General features: G+C 35.0%; 1 protein-coding gene across 2 annotated transcripts; it reads left to right on the top strand.

The window, feature by feature from the left end:
• The first annotated feature begins 652 nt into the window (after positions 1-652).
• LOC103710309 (glutathione S-transferase T1) lies at positions 653-14,327 on the top strand. 2 transcript variants are annotated; one of them, XM_008795975.4, is made up of 7 exons: positions 653-806; positions 931-1,004; positions 2,732-2,792; positions 5,953-6,006; positions 6,995-7,074; positions 8,466-8,671; positions 13,863-14,327. In XM_008795975.4, the coding sequence occupies exons 1-7, from the start codon at positions 742-744 to the stop codon at positions 14,073-14,075; spliced, it is 753 nt and encodes a 250-aa protein (XP_008794197.2). In that variant the 5' UTR covers positions 653-741; the 3' UTR covers positions 14,076-14,327. The 2 variants fall into 2 exon arrangements, with proteins under 2 accessions (XP_008794197.2, XP_026661695.2); XM_026805894.2 differs by lacking the exon at positions 931-1,004 and having other exon boundaries at positions 693-806.
• Positions 14,328-18,057: the final 3,730 nt, after the last annotated feature.

The raw sequence follows: 18,057 nt of genomic DNA, 5'->3' as shown, positions 1-18,057 counted from the left end.
TTTTATTGTATTCTGTTGTATAATACTATGCATGTCCTTTATGATAATTTTGTCATATAAAAGTACTTTCTCAGTTTGTTTATCAAACACAAAACAAAGTACCACAGCACTTTACGAATGTAGTTACCAAACAGCAAACAACTTTTTATAACAGCTCTACTTCAGACAGCTCTACTTCCAACAGCTCTACTGCCAACAGCTCCCCAAACAGGGCCTTAGTCATCTTGCATCCCATTTCTCTTTAGGCTCAAGTGGTTTATTCTAAATATCACTAGTTCGTGGGATAAGTATGCCAAACCCCGACATTGTTCGCTAATTTGGAATAAAATCTACTACTCCTTTGGTTAGAATGTCCAATTCCAATTCCAATGTTTGATTGGGAATGGACACGAAGTTAATGTGCTTAAGGACCCTATGATTTCTAATATACCTATTATTCGTTGGCCAACTTATTTAAACTTGGAGGCTCAATTCAAAGATTTGCAGGTGTTGGATCTTCTTACTTTATCTAGGAGTTGGGATAATTTGTAGTTTACTAATTTGTTTTCTGCTGAGATGATGAGCCCAGAAAGCATAAACTAGTAGGGGGCTCTGGCCCGCCAAATCTAGGCCTGAGGTTTAATCTCGGGCTTCCTTCGAGCCTAGACACGATCCGGTCCATGACACCCCTATTTAATCTAGTCCCTTACACGACGGCTCCTGACCCCGCCTGAGTCAACGTTGGGAGAGAGCGAGCGAAAGATGAAGCTTAAGGTGTACGCCGATCGGCTGTCGCAGCCATCGCGTGCGATCGTGATTTTCTGCAAGTAATTACTCGCTCGATTTCCTTCATTTCTACCTAGCGTTCAATTTTGGAACTCTTTCTTGTTTTATCTCGGAATCCTGTATTTCTTTTTTGGGATCCCGCTTACGCTTTTTTTTGTTAATTAGGCTAAATGGAATAGATTTTGAGGAAGTGCCGATAGATCTTACCAAGCGCCAGCACCGGTCCCCCGAATTCAAGGGTCCCTTTTCAGAATCCTGATTAAACTTCGTTCTGTTCTTTTTCTTTTTCCTTTTATCACTCCCATGCTTAAAAGTAGTCGTTTTCTTTTTTCTCCTTTTTTAATTCCACATAATTTTCCTTGTTTTCCTTTTTAGAATTAATTTTCTTTGCTGTATTTTGACCCTGTTACTGTAACTCACATAATTCCTCATGTAATTGTAAGATTCATCACTTCCTGTTGGTTTGGGGCAGTAGATAAGATGATTATACCACCCATAGGTCGTAATTTCCCTTTTCGACCAACAAATACAAGTATTTTCTTGTCTGGCCTGGCTATTGCTTAAGCAGTTGGCAGTTGCCCAGGTGCCTAGGAGATGGGGCATAAGAAAAATGATGGAGACGACAATTCTACTGACTGCCCCTTTGGAGATTGGCTTTTGCAAGCCAGATTAGTTGAGGAAGTATAGTCAGGGAAACTCGAGCGTGAATATGGATAAAATGTTGAGACCATAAAGTACTCTTTAACAACCTTTTTCTACATGTAAGAATGGCCATTCTTTCTGATTTAATTTGTTTTTGGTAGGATGAGAGGAATAAATTAATTTCTGTGGAATATGAAAACAAACTGCATGTGATTGCTGAGGAGATTCACGTGAAAAATTGAAGAAACTCATGCTAAAGAAAAACAAAAAAAATGATGCAATAAAAAGGTGTTCTGCTCCAGCTGATAAGTGCAATTTAATGCCAATATTAAGAAAGATAAAAAAGGGTGAAAGTTTCGAAGACCTCAACCTGGGAATCTTACAATAGATACTGCATTTAAAGGGAGCTTTGCTGATCTTGGTTGCTTGGAGTCAGCATTGGAGTTCATTCTATAGACATCTTGTTAAAAATGAACAAAAGACTGTTTACATGCATCCAATTTACAAGTTTGCTTGGCAAAGATCTAGTCAAAGCTTTTTGTTGATTGGTTCTGCTAGAGGCTCTTGACCTCTTGGAGCAAAAAGGGTTTAGTTTCTAGAGGCTTAAGCAGTGAAGGATCTATGGCGCTTCTTTGGCAAACCAGCATGCTATTGATTGTTAACTTTTACTGCATATGTTGGTCTTGTTAGACCTCCTTAGATTTTTTTAAGATGTGCCAGAGGTAACCGTATTTGAGTTTTTAATGGGCATGCAGCCCCTTTAACTGATTTATCCTGATAAGCAAGGCTCGTGCTACACTCCAGCCTGTTCTACTCGTGATGGAAGATAATCTAATCCAAAAAACGATAAATTCATAAGTTAAAAGAAATTGTCATGCATGCCTGTAATAGTTATGTAAAAATGACCAGGGTTGCTTGGCACTTTTAGCCTTCATCCTCTGTAATGAATATCACGTTATCTGCAAATTCATAGCATCTCATTTTGTGACAATTGATACCCCACAATGATTATTACTACAAATACCTGCTGTATCATGTTGATTTGTGCTCTACAGGGATGGCCCTCCTTTGTTATGTTAGAAGTAAGTTTGCTGTACATTATTACTTCTACTGCCAAGTGTAATAACATGCACCAATCACAATTCATTTCATGATGAACTCATTGGCTGTAATGCTTGTTTCTTTAACTGAAAATGTCAAAAAAAAACATATAAGGTTTATACATCGTTCCTTTGCCCCTAACCTTTTCTGCTTTGAGGATGCTGTCTCAGTTTAAATCAAATTGATTTTTGTAAATTGCATTTATTAAGATGCTTTTTTCCAGAAATAAATCCAATGGGTCAAGTTCCCGCTATTGTTGATGGAAGATTTAAGCTGTTTGAGAGGTAATTTATAAGTTTCTTTTTAGATCCTTTGTAACACATTTTGATGAAATGCTGTTCCCATTGAAAGATGTAACTTTGGATGAAATGTTGCTAGCTTTATGTTGGTGAGTGACGCTTTCCATTGAGCACCATGTTTTCTACAATAGTCGGCTTAATTTTGGCAGCAAATTTGTCTTGTTGTGGATTGCTTATTATTCTGTTTGTAGTTCCTGTTTTATTTTGAAAAGTATAATTTTTGAGGTTAGCTGCTTTATCAAAGGTAGCTGTAAATAAGATTTTTCGGTGAATGAAGATTGACAAAACTGACCTTAATTAGTTTGAAAAAGGGTCTAATGGTCATTGCTAATTCCTGCTCAAGGTATTAATTAATTATATCATTTTGTTGACAGCAAAATGTCCCCGGACTTTGATGATTGACAAATTGAGGTTTATGTCTGTGGAAGAGTTTTCAGCCTTTTCATGTTAGAGAAAGATGGAGTACAACGTGATGTTCATAGAAAATAAATTGGTCCACATAAAAGATGAAAGAAATCTCTGACCAACTGACACAAGAGCTCCTCTTATGAGGAAGCAGGTGAAATGTAATTTTTGCAACTTATAAAACACAAGAACGAAATTGTTAACACCGTACACCTAAAGTAGAAGCAACAAAAGCTAAATACGGGAACTGGAAATACGAGAGTCTAGGTCATAAAGAATGTACCAATTGAGATCCAGATTAAGCAGATTTAGGGTCCACAAGTCAGCTAATAACTTAATGCGTAAACAACTTCTCTCTTGAGATGTTGTGATTCTCTAAAAATGTAATTACTATTTCCAGCCAAAATTTCCAGAGACAACACAGTGCGCCAGTCTTAGGAAATTGACGATGCATAAATGACAAGTAAGATCTTCATGAAGATATTTGAGGGAAAAAAGCTAGGAAGGTCGGAAAAAAAACTGGTGCAAAATATCAATCATGTAGTGACACACATGATATGTTGGGCCTATAAGAAGAAAGTAATCTGCTTATTAGTATTCTTGGAGAGGAAATCTATAGATGTAGGTCAAGTTGGATGCAATAAGAGCTAGTTTAATATATTTACTGGAAGATGGTATGATTATGGCATTTTGAGAATCTTAGGTATAGAACATATTTTGTGAGGATCTGTCATTAGGTCCGTCATTAGGAATTTACTAAGTACCATAATTAAGGAGTTGGCATGTGTAAGCTTTATAAAGAATGAAAGCAAGGCATTTGAACTTGATGAGGTACTGAATAAACGGAAATATGTGAAGAAGTTCAATTAATTGGTTTGCTGAATGACATCTGCTAACAAGGAAAATACCAAATAATTAGATAAATATTTTCATACCCATTTACTAGAATAGAATTGATGCACAAAAATTGCACTGTTAAACACCATCAGATTTTGGAGAGCAACTTGGCTTTATTCAAGGCTGGACAGCAATAAGACTGCTTTCCTGCTTAAGCAATTAATAGAAGGATCTGGAGAGAATAGTTCGATATTTGGATAAAGACTGCATAGTGTTACAAGAGGTAACACGGTTGGCATCAAGGAGAGAAAGATGTGTTAAGAAAGACATTAAAATTGTTAAGGATATATATCTAGGTGTAACAAGCATTAGAAGTAGCTGTACTGAAAATTTCTTGATGAGGCGGGTCTGCACCACCGGTCAACACTGAGCCTGTTTCTCTTTAAACTTATCATAAATAGGCTTTAAATTTACATTTGTGAGAGGGTACAATGGAGTAAGATAAGTGCATATGCTATAGTTAATATTAATTAATGACACAAGGATAAGGCTGAATACTAGTTTTTGAATTTATGCAGGGTATAATAATCTCTAAAATCTAGAAGAAGTATATGAATTGCAATTCCAGTGTATATAGAACTGAAGATGGCTGTCAAATATGGTAGAGATAAATCTTAGCAGGAATGAAGATATAGATGAAGGTTTATTCAATTAATTTAGTGTTGGAACTTGAATGGATGAGCTGTATAGGTACTGTTGAGCCTCATAATTAACCATGTCAATTGGAGTCAAAATTTTATAAGAAGACATTAAGGGTCACAGTTCAGGTTAATCAGTGAAAAAGGATCCCATAATTTAATCCCAAGTAGTCAAGATATTAATGCGGGGTAATTGACTTCTAGAAGATCTAATCTAAATTGTTGCTGGATGGATTCAGAGGGGGAAATCTTGGGTTTGAGGAAGCTTTGGATGATATGATACTAATTTACCTTGTCAAAATTTTGGTTTGAAGTAAATTAGGAAAATGGTTTTCCTATGGAAAAAAGTAGCTTTGATGTGGGAAAAGAAATTTATTTTAATTCCATTTTTAACTTTCACAAAAGTTAAAGTCATTACTACCCCTTCATGCATGGATTGCCATGGAAGCAGAAGATAATCCTCTTATTGGAGGCAGTGAGTTAAGTTTACATGATGGTGGCTACTAGGTAGGAACAATGTCGGTCTCTTGTGTCTTGAGGAACAGAACATGAAAGTGAAAGAAATTAACTTTAAAAGTGATTTTAATGCTTAGGAAGACACTAAAACCACACTATGACTTAATTTTAATATGTGCAGTACTCAGTCAATCCAATCTATGATTATAATTTTGAAAACTGAACATCTGTTCTACTTAAAATAGGACTCCGAAACCAACTTAAGTATCCTTAAAAAACTGAAAATAACATAAAATTAAAAAACTATTTGGCTCAAATTACAGAAAAAGATTTGACAGAAAAAAGACTTAATATGATTACAAATATAGAACCGGCTATTAAACAACTTTCTTTCTCTTATTTTCAAGTGTTATGTTTTTCTTCCGAAAGGTGTGAAGCACAAGGTAGGCTCTGTGTTTGTTTAGTTGAATCAATTATTCTCAGATATTTGGTTACTCAAGCTGCCAAGTTATCAAGTCCTCATCAAGTAATATCCATGTCTTTATTGTATGCCCTTTGATTTTAGTTGACCTGACTATTTACATCATATTTTCTTTCCTTGCATTACCTGGGACATTGTTTTGGCAGTTCGATCCATTTTTAATTTCAAGTCTTTGATATTATAAACTGACTCGCTGTTTTATTGAAATATTTATCTTTACCCTGTATTCCTTCTAAAATTGCTGACGCTGTTTCTATCATTTGTACAGTCATGCCATTTTGCGCTATCTTGCTTGTGCATTCCCAGGAGTTTCAGACCACTGGTAATTAGAAATATGCCATTTTTTTTTGTATGACTTATCCTTTTTCTTTTAAAACTTGTAATTACTCTAACAAAATCATTTGCCTCGTGTGCTGTTAAGAAACACCAAGGCACCTAACTTTGAGAATTATAATGCGTAAGTGTAGGAATTTGACTGTTAAAGGTATGTGAAGTTCAGCACTTATCACTCTGCTGGTTGATATGGTTATGAGCAACCTTATTTCATCATTATAGACTGAAATAGAAGATAAGATGTATAGGAAAGGGAGTTCATTTCTAACTACCAACAACCTTCTAGAATATGTTACTGTTTCCTTCATGACAATATGAACTTATTTTGGTGTCTAACAAAATTTAAAATTGGCAAACTTTCATCTTCTTACTGCCATTTTAGCCATCTTCTTACTGCTAACCATGTACAAAGTGGAGATTTGAAAATCGAGATATGGACCTGTAGCCTGGTATGGTATCTATTGCTGTATGAGGCAGTACTGGGTCGGTGTAGCCTGCACCGTGATATTTCAAATGAACCAAAAGAAATAAAGGTGCACTGAGTTGTACATGGTTGGTACAGGGCCGTGAGGGTCAGTTTGCAGCTGTATAGGGTGGTATGGGGTTCGCTTGCTTGTGGAATTGTCCTGAGGACTGCCATTCTCTCATCCCTGGCTGGTATGGTAAGTACAGAGCAGTAACTCTTCATGTAAAGAAAGGAGACAGGCGCAAGAGAAGGAAAGCTAATTAATTCTGATATACAAGTTCACCTGAAAATCAATTGTTATTATTGTGAAAATACTTTATTTTGATTTGTTACAAATAAAGGTGACAGAAGTCATGAGCAGACATAGATGGGTGGTTATGAATAATAGCTTTTGAACCTGGGAAATAGGTTATTGCTTCCAATTTATTATGTGATTTGAATAAACATGCTTATGGGTTATCTATTTCCAGTTATTGCTCACCCTCCCTCTCTCTCCTTAATTTTTTTTAAGGTACCCCGCTGATTTGTTCAACAGAGCCAAAATTGACTCTGTCTTGGATTGGCATCATTTAAACCTCCGCCGTGGTGCAGGTGATGCAAATTTCTGATGACAGCAACTTACATCAAAAAAAATTATTTTTTTCTTTTTGTGGTAGTTTTGATGGAGGAACTTATTATCAAGGGGCACAAATTCCTTTAGAACTATAATTGAAAACTTAAGAAATACTTGGTAGATCAGACTCAAAGACTAACTAGTATTAAAACTGATGGCTAAATAATGAATTGCATAATAACAAAAATGAGAGCTATTTTTCAAATGTACAAAATTTTACTAAATTTTTTTATATTAAGAAGCAAAAGAGTGTGAACATATCTATTAGTTTTTCATAAGACCTCTTTTCTACAAGTTCTTGATTAGATGATTATATTTAATGTTTTTTGAATAATGAGCTAGCAAATAGTATATGAAAGTTCTGAGTCGTAGGCATGCATGCCATAATTAAGTTGGGTTTATCTGAATAATATGATGTGATTCCTAAATAAAGGAGAGAAATGGGATTGTACTAGAGAAATTATTATTGAACATGGACAATTAGGGAATTGTCAAGGATCTCTTTGTAGAATTGGAAGACTTGAGGTGGAAGCTGTTTTCAAAAGGATGTAAAAGGATAAGGCATTAGGGCCATATTAAATACCCAATGAGATTTTGGAAATTCATGGGAGATATTGTGCTATCTTGGCTTACTAAATTTTTCAATGAGTTTTTGGAAGAAACAAAAAATGCTAGATGATTGAAGGAAAAGTATAATGGTATTTTTTTATAAAAATATAGGTAATTTATATAGTTTCTCTAATAGGAGAACTAAATTTATGAGTCACTCTGTGAAAGTTATGGGAAAGGGTATTTGAACAAAAACTAAGAAAAATTACAACAGTCTTAGAGAACCAATTTGGACTTATGCTTGAAAGGTCAATAATAGATGTTACCTTCTTATTTAGGCAACAGATAGAAATCAAATATTGGAAAAGAAAAAGTGTCTATATATGATCTCTATTGACTTAAAGAAAGCTTATGATAGGATGTCCTTAGACAATACATTCAAACCAGAGTCTTTATATAAGAAAAAATCTTTAGATAAGGAAATGGAAAAAAAGATGTAAATATGGCACTTAAGGGGCAATCATATGATAGGCGCAATAAAGAAATGTACAGAGAAACCTATCGACATTTTCCTACATTGTATTATAGCATGTTCCTAAGAAATGAACAGTTGAACCAAACTACTAAAGCCAAAAGAAGAATAATATGTTATGTAGCTTCTTGCTTATAATTTAGTGATACTATTGAATTTTATTATCATTTAGGATGGGGCCATCATAATGTCTGATGTTCTAGTTCATGCATACTTATGATTGCTACCTTTACCTGGGAATTGATCTCATAGCTTTGGATCGAACTGATGCTTTGTCTTATTGTGCAGCATTCTATGCTCTAAACAGTGTAATAGCACCTGTATTTGGTCTTCCATTAAACTCTCAAGCAGCCAATGAAGCTGAGAAAGTTCTTAGATCATCTCTTTCAAAGATAGAGTCTATATGGCTTAAAGGGAATGCAAAGTTCTTATTGGGCAATTCTCAGCCAACTATTGCAGATCTCAGCCTTGTCTGTGAGATTATGCAATTGGAGGTATGTTAATTCACTTAATATCTGCAAGCATCATGTAAGATAATTAAATGTTGTGCATGTTATGTGATGATAAGTTGGCATTATAACAATAAAAGACAGAAGAGGGGCTTGGCATAATATTATTAATGTAATGCATATCATTCTTTATGCCATCTAATATGGTGATAATTAAACCATATGGAGTATGGACTGGATAAAGTTGCCAGTCTGCATAACCACTATGGACAATCTTTATCCTTTTTATTTTAGGTTCATTCCTTTCTCTCGATTCATTTAAATTAATGAGCTCCATTTTTTGTCAACCTGATTTGTAGAACTTGTCTTGTTTTTCTTCTCTCCCAACTCCCAAGCATTTTTCTTTATCATAACCTCCATTGAGATTCTCTTCAAGACTTGAACTTCACCTTCAATTTCCTCAGAGTTAGCCCGATCTAATCCTTTTCCTTACAAGGACCGTTTGTGTATCTTGTTTATGTAGTGGATGAATTCTCTCTCTCTCTCTCTCTCTCTCTCTCACATTTGGGTACAAATTTTCTACTCTCTAATGTGATAATTTCTACCTTAAACTCATAGAACAGGAACAAGAATTAGAATGGGCTGCTGTGATGTAATATCTTACTATAATGGGTGGTAGCCGAACAATCTACAATTATAATTCTCAGCTAACATGTGAATATGCAACACATGACAGATTAATGTATGTACATACATAATACAAAAGTATATACTCTGGAATTTCTGGTGTCCTCCTTAAAAGTGGGGCCAGTGAGAACAGTTTTTTCCCCCGCAGCTATGATGTTATAGTCTTCTTGGTGGAGTTCAAGAATAGCTTAACAGATTGAGTAATAGTAATGACACAATTATGTCCAATGAGGGATGAGTATTCTTGTCATGCTTTTCCTGGATTTTTTTTTTTTTCATAAGAATGTTTAGTTGTGTGACACCCAGTTTTTGAGAATGAAGACGAATTTTTTCTGTGCCAATGCATAGAACTTGGTCTCAGTACTGAACAGGGAGATGCATACCATCCTTATTTTTCTTTCCAAAGATAGGAGGATTTGTTAGGAAGACAAATAAATTAATGGTAAAATTATGGTTGTAGGACAAACCCAATAGGCATCATCTCAAGCCTTAAGCTCTTACGAAGAGGCAAAACATGGAAGAAATGGGGAATAATCATTGTTTGGGGATACCGGAGATTGCGTGAGAGGACACGTTATTAAATGGAGAGAAGTGGCAAGTTCAGACAACCCAATAGATGTCTATACTTGGTCATGAGTAGGCTGATAATGGGAAAATATCTTGATGAAGCTTCATTAGTATATCAAAACAGTGCCAGCCACCACCCATAGGTTATACTTGATTAGTTCAAAAATATGCTTTCACCGCAGCTAATAGTCTTAAAGAGAGCACATCCTTGTGACTCAGAACGTAAAAAAAAGTGGTCTGCTTTAAATGGTCAATAATGGCGGCATCATACTCTCGATATGTGTTTGATGGATAACAGTTGGAATGGCTTTTGCTGGAAAAGCATGGTGGAATTGCAAATAATGCATATGAGCTGCAAATAAAGAATACCATGCATATAGAGAGGACAGGCTATATGTGGACTCTTTTAAGAGCTTGCTGAGCCTTTCTTTGCGATATGATATAGAGTTGATCAATGAAATGCCAACATGGAAAAAAAGAGTAAACAATGGTCTTTTCCTCCATAGGGTGTGTGATTTTGTGAAAGTTTTGGCTTTTGAATTAGTTAAAGCAACATGATGGATTTTTTGGTGCTTTACCAGAATATCGGAAGGGATTATGATTTTGTTAAACCACTTGTATATAATATCAACTATCCATCTGTGAAATGGAAACAATGTGCCGGATATGCGCAGCACTTTAGTCATCTAAGCCATATGGTTGCCAAGTATATGCTGAATATACTTAGTTGGTTTGTGGCTTTTAATATGCATGAATAATTGCAAGAAAGAATCAAAATTATTCGGAATAGGAGTTAACCCTAAGGAAGCCAAAAATATCTCAAGCATAGCACACTAACTTGAGATAACAGCACAAAGTAGCAGGCCATCTTTGAGGTGAGGTGTGGCATGTGGCGAGATAGATACATCAATGGTTGGAAGTTCCTTGACAAACATCTATAATGACTTGCATCTAACTCTGGTTCACTGAGTAAATATAAATGTTGGGAATATGCTCAGAAGGGTGGGAAATTTAGAAGGCGTGAACCCCTTAGAGCCAAAGGAGGAACACTGGAAAGAAAGTGCTGAATGATGGTGGCGGAAGAAGAGTGATGAGAGGGATCTAGAAGAGTGGAAAAAGTAGATAATGGCTTAGGGTTAGCTTAATTCAAAGAGGAAATCCCAAAACAAAACTTTGGCTTCTTGGAAGTGGCATGCCACTAAGTTGAAAGCACCGAGGGATCTTATAGTGATGACCCTTATGCTTATCCAACTAAACAAATGTAGGATCACTAAAAGCAAGGGATTTTATAGTGATGACAACTTTTTATGATCACAAAAGCAATGATGGGTGAAAAAATGTAGCCTAAAAGATATGAATATACTTGTAAGAACTAAAAGTAAATAAGGTTATCTAGCAATGTATTTATTAGAGGGAATATAAATGATAGGATAGGTGTGTGACAGATGGCTCTAGACATATCACAGCCCAGGACCTTACCCAAAAAAGTCAGCTGAAAGGTGTTATTTGGGTTCCTTAATCATGTATAAGTACCTAAGATCTACTCAGTACATAGCCAATATGGGTCTAAACACACACCTGCATGGTCCTCAAATACTCCCCCCATTTAAGTCTTGGCCTCTTTGCTAGGCTAAAGGTCCAATTCCATTCAAATCCAATGACAAATACTATGATTAGCCCGTGGTTAGTCCAAATGGACCCATAATGCAGTATTCTTTAGTCCACATAGGCCATAGATCAGATTCGCTTTGATATTATTTGTTGTAACCCAGGATCTGACCCAAAAAAAGTAGCCGAAAGGTGTTATTTGGATTTATTGGTTTTGTATAAGTGCCTAAAATCTATCCAGTGCATAGCTGATATTGGACTAAACACACGCCCACATGGTCCTCACAAGACGAACTAATGGAGCATGAAAACAGAATAAGAAATATGCAATTAGTCTTTAGGAGGTCAGTGCTCTTGTAACAATGTCATTTTTCGTTGGCTTGTTAGTGTCAAATTGCTGACAACATATGAAGCTCAGAGGATAGATAGTGTCATGCTATCAATCCGTAGCTTTAATCCAGTTCCAGACCATATTAAGTAGTATCTAATACAAACGTTAATAGAGTTAACAAATATTAGAAGTCAGATGTATAAGATAGCGATAGTGAACTAGAATATCAATTAATAGAGCACATATAATGAGTAACAACTGAAAGAAGGCAATGAAACCCCAGATATTAGATTAAGGTACTAGTTTGCATAAGGTCAGTCCATTGGATCAATGAAGATTGACAAGTGCTTTTGCAACTTTGTATTTGATGAAGTTGGAAAGGATCTACACGCGATGCATTCTATCTGAAAAAGTTTGAATGATAGTTGTAAATACATAACCTTGTAGATGACACCACAAAAGAGAGGAAGATAAAATGGTGACACAGAGGGCAGATAACATTGACGAAGGAGCATGGAGAAGACGAATTTGCAGATGCTCAAAATTTGTAGCCACCAAAGTATTTGACGAGACCTAATATCTTGTGAATAAGACCTGAAGTTGTAAGTTGACTCATGAAAATTATGCTGGTAAGGAATGTATAAAGCTCAGGAGATAACTAGTTCCTTAAATATGAATGTAAGTGGTGAAATGATGTGGTGAGACAAGTAAATGCTGTGGTTTAAAATGCTCTTCATGCAACCACATATACATCTGCTTATGTAGATGCTGTCCCTTAACTGCATTGCATTTCCAATGAGCACCTAATATATGTGGTCAGGCTGCATATTGGCCGAAAGGTTACCTTCCTAGCATTGGGTGGCTCTATGCAGCCTGCTTAGAATTGAGATTTGAGGGAGTGGCATATGTGTCCCATTATTATGCGGGCTCATGCAAATGTGCAAGTTATGGCTGATGGTTGGATTAGATGTGGATTTTGGATCGGTTGGATGCTGTATATTAATTATGTTAATATATTTCTAATTATACCATATCTATTGCTATTAGGAATGAAGTACTAAGTAGTAAACACTAATTATTCGTTGTTGTTGTCGTCATTAATATTGCTGTTATTTATCAAAAAAATTGCTATTATTTTTATTTTTATCATTGTTGTTTTTATTGTATTTAATGTATTTATATATTCTTGAATATTTAAAAAGCTAATTGTATTCGCACCTTTTAAAATAGTGGGTAAATAAGATCTTTGTGTGCTGCAATCAAGCAATTAGTTGATATTAGGGTGCATGCAGTATGATATGAGGATAAAATGTCATGTATTGAGTTCACTGTCCTATCTGGTAAGGCAATAATGTACCAAAATGGCAATGAACATAGAAAAGGGATCATCACTAGATCCAGTTATGAGATGTTGGAGAATCTATTGCATTTGTTGGAGCTACCTAAGCAATGGTAGGCTGAGGAATGAGGGTGTGTTGGCTTTAAAAGGTGTCCAAGCGCAGCAATTGTAGTTAAGTAGCTGTAGGTGCATGCCTTTCTGTTTAACCAATTCTAATAAGATTTCATATGACGCTTCAGGCCTTATCACTAAGTTGTATATGATTTGTAGTCTTTCATCCAATATAAAGTGATATCTTTTGTATTGGTATGAGCACTGACTAAATCGTATATGATTGCTAGTCTTTCATTGATGATACAAGGGTATTCACCTTTATATTGCATATAGTGTGCTCATAGCTTGTCAGTGCTAAATATTTTTGATCCCCATTGTACCCATTAATTGGCAGTATGAGCTTTCACTCTGGTCCATACTTTATTATGCATAATGATTAATTTATGGACTTAGATGGATCTTCTGGTTGTAAACCCTTATTTGTTTTGAGAAGAAAAATATGGTAAAAATTAATTGAAATTTTAAGTGAGTGCTGTATGGATATAATTAAGTATATTAAGCCCAACTATTGATCTTCAGATATAACTGAATGCCTGTAGTATAGAGTTGAACAGTGCTAATCTCTCATCAACTTTTTCTCTTGGCTTCAGGTTTTGTATGAGAAAGACCGCCTGAGAATATTGGGGCCTCACGAGAAGATTCTACAATGGATTGACAATGTAAAATGTGCTACTAATCCTCATTTTGATGAAGTCCATGCGTTTCTCTTCCAAATTAAGCCAAGGTTACATTGCCAGCTGGCTTCCATATCTAGGCATAATATGGAGCAGAGCATGAAAGCCAAGTTGTCATCAAAGCTTTGACAAGGTCATAGCTGCCGCTGAGTTTTAATGGGACAATATACTAAGAAAATAATTCAATACCCAGCAAAGATACTTATTTAGTCTTTGTAAGCTATCATTAAAATGTAATGCTGATGATATGGTGTTTGCTACGAAATATTGGCAGTCTTGCTAGTAGTCTTGATCAGCAGGTTATAAATATGTATGTGATGTTTTCAATAAATGGCTTGGTGGCAATATATACATGATGCAGCATTCTAGTTTATTGTTTTATCCACTCTCCATGCAACGTAATAGTGTAAATTAACGGGGGACAGTTTTTGCTATGAAGGAATTTGTTCTGTAATTAGTTTATATGAGGAAAAAATTTTGGTACCTCATTCTTTCATTCCTGCATGCTCGAGTTTATTGTTCTGGGCCATAGAGAATCCTGTGCACAAGCAACCAAGTGAAGTGGCATCGGTGGTCAACGTGAAACCCGATAATTACTGGTAATATGGTGCTCTTTTGCAAGGGGTGCCTCGTGGTATGTTTTTGAGTGAAGTTGCCTTGCGGCTGGAAACTTTTCTACTTACGCTTACATTGCTCATTTGCAAGGGGTGCCCAGCATGTTTACCGGTCATTCCGATGCCCCAGGTGTTTTAAGTAGGGAATTTGCAAGAAATCCCAGGAAAAGTTATTAAACAGGCCATGACTGCATAAGGTTAAGATAGAGAATTGTGTGCCCAGCCACACAATTTATGAGATTCACTAATTACTTAACAACTACTCATTTCCTTCATGTTTTCTATTATTTCCTGAATCTAAAAGATTTAGATAGGTGGTAACTAATGTTGTCTTAACATTGAGGATCTGATCTGTATTTTCTCAAATCAACAATTTTAAATTCTACTTAATGCCACTTATCGGGGGATGGTTTTGGGAGGATTATGGATCTAACTAGATCTAAAATGGTTATGCTATTTGATTTTGGATTTTGTCATTTATATCGATCCTTCTCTCTTCATTTATTTATTTCACTAGTCTTTGCATATGCCATGCAAGTGACAATTTAAGAAACCCCAAAAGAATATATATATTAAATTTTAGGGTTTTTTTGCATACATACCTTTCTAAATATTGAAATTTGTATTAATATCTTTCTAAAATTGATATTTGTATGTATATTCTCATCAAAAACTTGTTTTATATGTATACCCTTCTTTTTTTTTACGTATTTATCCATGTCATCTAACATCGTTAAAAAGTTAGTGGTTTAAAATTGAAATGATAAAAATACCCTTAGTGGTTAAACCTGCAAAAAGAAATATTTATAAGGGTACATATGTAAATAGTAATTTTGGAGGGTATTCATAAAATTTCATATATTCAGAAGGGTATACATGCAAAAAAAAATCTTGAATTTTTGTATAAATATCCTCCTAAATATTGAAATTTGCATGAACACCATCTAAATTAGTATATACATGCATGCCCTCACAAAAAACTATTTTTGCATGAACATCTTTGACATAGCGATTCAGCTAACATGATTAGCCAAAATCATATTTATTTCAATTAAAAATTAAATACAATTATGAAAGTATCTTTTTATTTCTAAGGTGGGTAACAAGTTAATAGGTCTCACTGAAAACTAATATCTCTACCTTCTTTAAGAAATTTTCCAATGTCTCTCGATCCTCTCTTTCACTTCTCCGTCCGAAATCAAAACCATTTATTTGACTTCCTTCTCCACCATATATAGCCCTTCATTATATCTTTTTTACTTGAAGATGGTCTGGTCTCGCCTTTAGCTTTATCAAGTATTTAAAAAAAAATATTGTGAGATATTTGCAATATTTATCTTTTAGTATATGAGATTCGCAATGTTTATCTTTTAGAGTTGGAAAATTTCTCATATATAGACAAGTGGCTGATTTAAAATTACTATGATAAGATGGACTCCATATACTATATTTTTTTTTCTAAAAAATTGAAGCTCCAAAGAAAAGTGGCTTAAGGTATACAACGTAAGGGATGACCTTCTACCACATGGTCGCGGAAATTGTTAATAAATCTGAAGGGTTCAAAGTCCTTTAATGATTTTGTTTGGGGATGATTGATATTGTTCTTCTACTCATGAGCATAGCAGTAGCAAGGAAGCTCGATCATTGCAATCTATCATATGCCTTTAAGAGTTTCTAATTCTTTTCTATATTCTAATACATGCCCTCATATATGCATCTATAACAATAAATATTATAAGCTATTTTTCAATAAAATAAAATATAGTGGTTGTTATAAAAAAATAAAAATAAAGTAAAATAATCCCATAATAAGTGAAAGAACTTCCATAACTCTTTTTGCTATCTAATTGTCGAATCAATCTTTTTCTTAATAAATATTGAGGACTAGGCACCAGACAAATCCGAGTATTAAAATAGGTTGAAATAGAAAAAAAAAATAAAATTTAATTTTTTTGCATGGAAACCCTCCTAAAAATGTAAAATTATATGAATACCCTCACAAAGTATTATTTGTATATATACCCTTATAAATATTTTTTTTGCATAGCTACCCATTAAGAATATTTTTGCCATTTTTAATTTAAAACCGTTAATTTTTGGACGGTGTTAGATGGTGTGGGCACATATGCAAGAAAAAAGTAAAATACACATAAAATAAGTATTTCATAGGGGTATACATGCAAATATCAATTTTAGGAGGGTATTCATGTAAATTTTAATATTTAGAAAAATATGTACAAAAAAAATTCTAAATTTTATACATGATCCTCAACAAAATTTAATTCAAGCTTCATGAGGACAGTTGCTATGCTTCATGGAGGGCAACATAGTGCAGCCTGAGAACAAAGAAGCTATCCTAACTAAATTGGGTCTGAGTCATCAAATGCATCTGACGAGAAAGGGTGAGGGCTTTCCATCAAGCAAGAGAGAGAGAGAGAGGGAGGGGGTGAGGGCAATCAACAAGTAACTATAAGTGATACTCACATATCTACTGGTATCCTCTAATACATCAAAGCTCCACATCGAGTTGTAGCACTCAAAACACAGCTCCTTCAAATCCAAAACTAGGAGATACCAATGCCATCCCGTATTCATCGAGATGAATAGATATCTACACCACTCGAGATCACCTAGTTGGATATCCCCCAACTATTTTTGAATGCTCAGTTGTGATGCATCTAGAATCTAATTGGTAGCCATAGGGTCACCTCACTGATGCACGATAGACGTTCAAGCACAACAGCCTACATACAAAAGGAAGAGAGCAAAATGAGTTAGTTGTATCATGCATTGTTTAAAATGAAATGCATGCTTGACAGCATTTCACTACATGTATCTCGCAACACAAACATAAAGTTGGCTTCTCTCTCTCCCTTCTTCCCTTACCCTCCTCCCCTCTCTCTCTTTTTCTCTCTCCCATTCTCTCTCTCTCACCCTCTCTACTGTATCGGTAATAGCCCAACATGGAATGGCATGGGGGCGTCCGAACCGTGTCGTCGGCCAACCAATATAGGCTCTGGTACCGGCATGTTGAACCTTGAGAAACATCATTGTAAAAATATATAGAAATAAGAATTAACTACAAAGATGATGGTTAGAGAATAAAAAGCATACATATAACAAGTCTAGTTTGAAATGCATGATCCTAAACTGATCCTAATCCAAGGATAGGATCTAGATCATTTAGGGCCATTTTGATCTGGATCGTAAGATCCAGATTATGGATTGTGAAACAATAACAACAATGGATATTAGTACTTCGATAATATGGTCATCTGAAGACGATAGGGTTGTTATTTTAACCCTTGCTAATAAATGAATTGTTCCTTCAGAGTCTTTAACCTAACTCCTACTGGACCTGTTCTAGAGTTCAAATCTATAATGAGATCATATCAAGAGATCATGCCCCATATGAAGAGAATAGTTATATATGGAGTTTTGGACCTATTCTCTATTATATAATAAAGGATTTACTTCGAACAAATAGAAAAATGTTG

The sequence above is a fragment of the Phoenix dactylifera genome, chromosome 5, assembly GCF_009389715.1.
Source record: "Phoenix dactylifera cultivar Barhee BC4 chromosome 5, palm_55x_up_171113_PBpolish2nd_filt_p, whole genome shotgun sequence".
NCBI lineage: Eukaryota > Viridiplantae > Streptophyta > Magnoliopsida > Arecales > Arecaceae > Phoenix > Phoenix dactylifera.
Note: the sequence above shows the minus strand (reverse complement) of the source record. Positions and strands in the feature narration are given on the sequence as shown.

Excerpts from the sequence above, each read along its gene's own strand:
- LOC103710309 (XM_008795975.4), top strand. The coding sequence starts at position 742 with ATGAAGCTTAAGGTGTACGCCGATCGGCTGTCGCAGCCATCGCGTGCG. Across the intron at positions 807-930 it reads GCGATCGTGATTTTCTGCAA|GCTAAATGGAATAGATTTTG; the intron begins GTAATTACTCGC and ends TTTGTTAATTAG. Across the intron at positions 8,672-13,862 it reads GTGAGATTATGCAATTGGAG|GTTTTGTATGAGAAAGACCG; the intron begins GTATGTTAATTC and ends TCTTGGCTTCAG.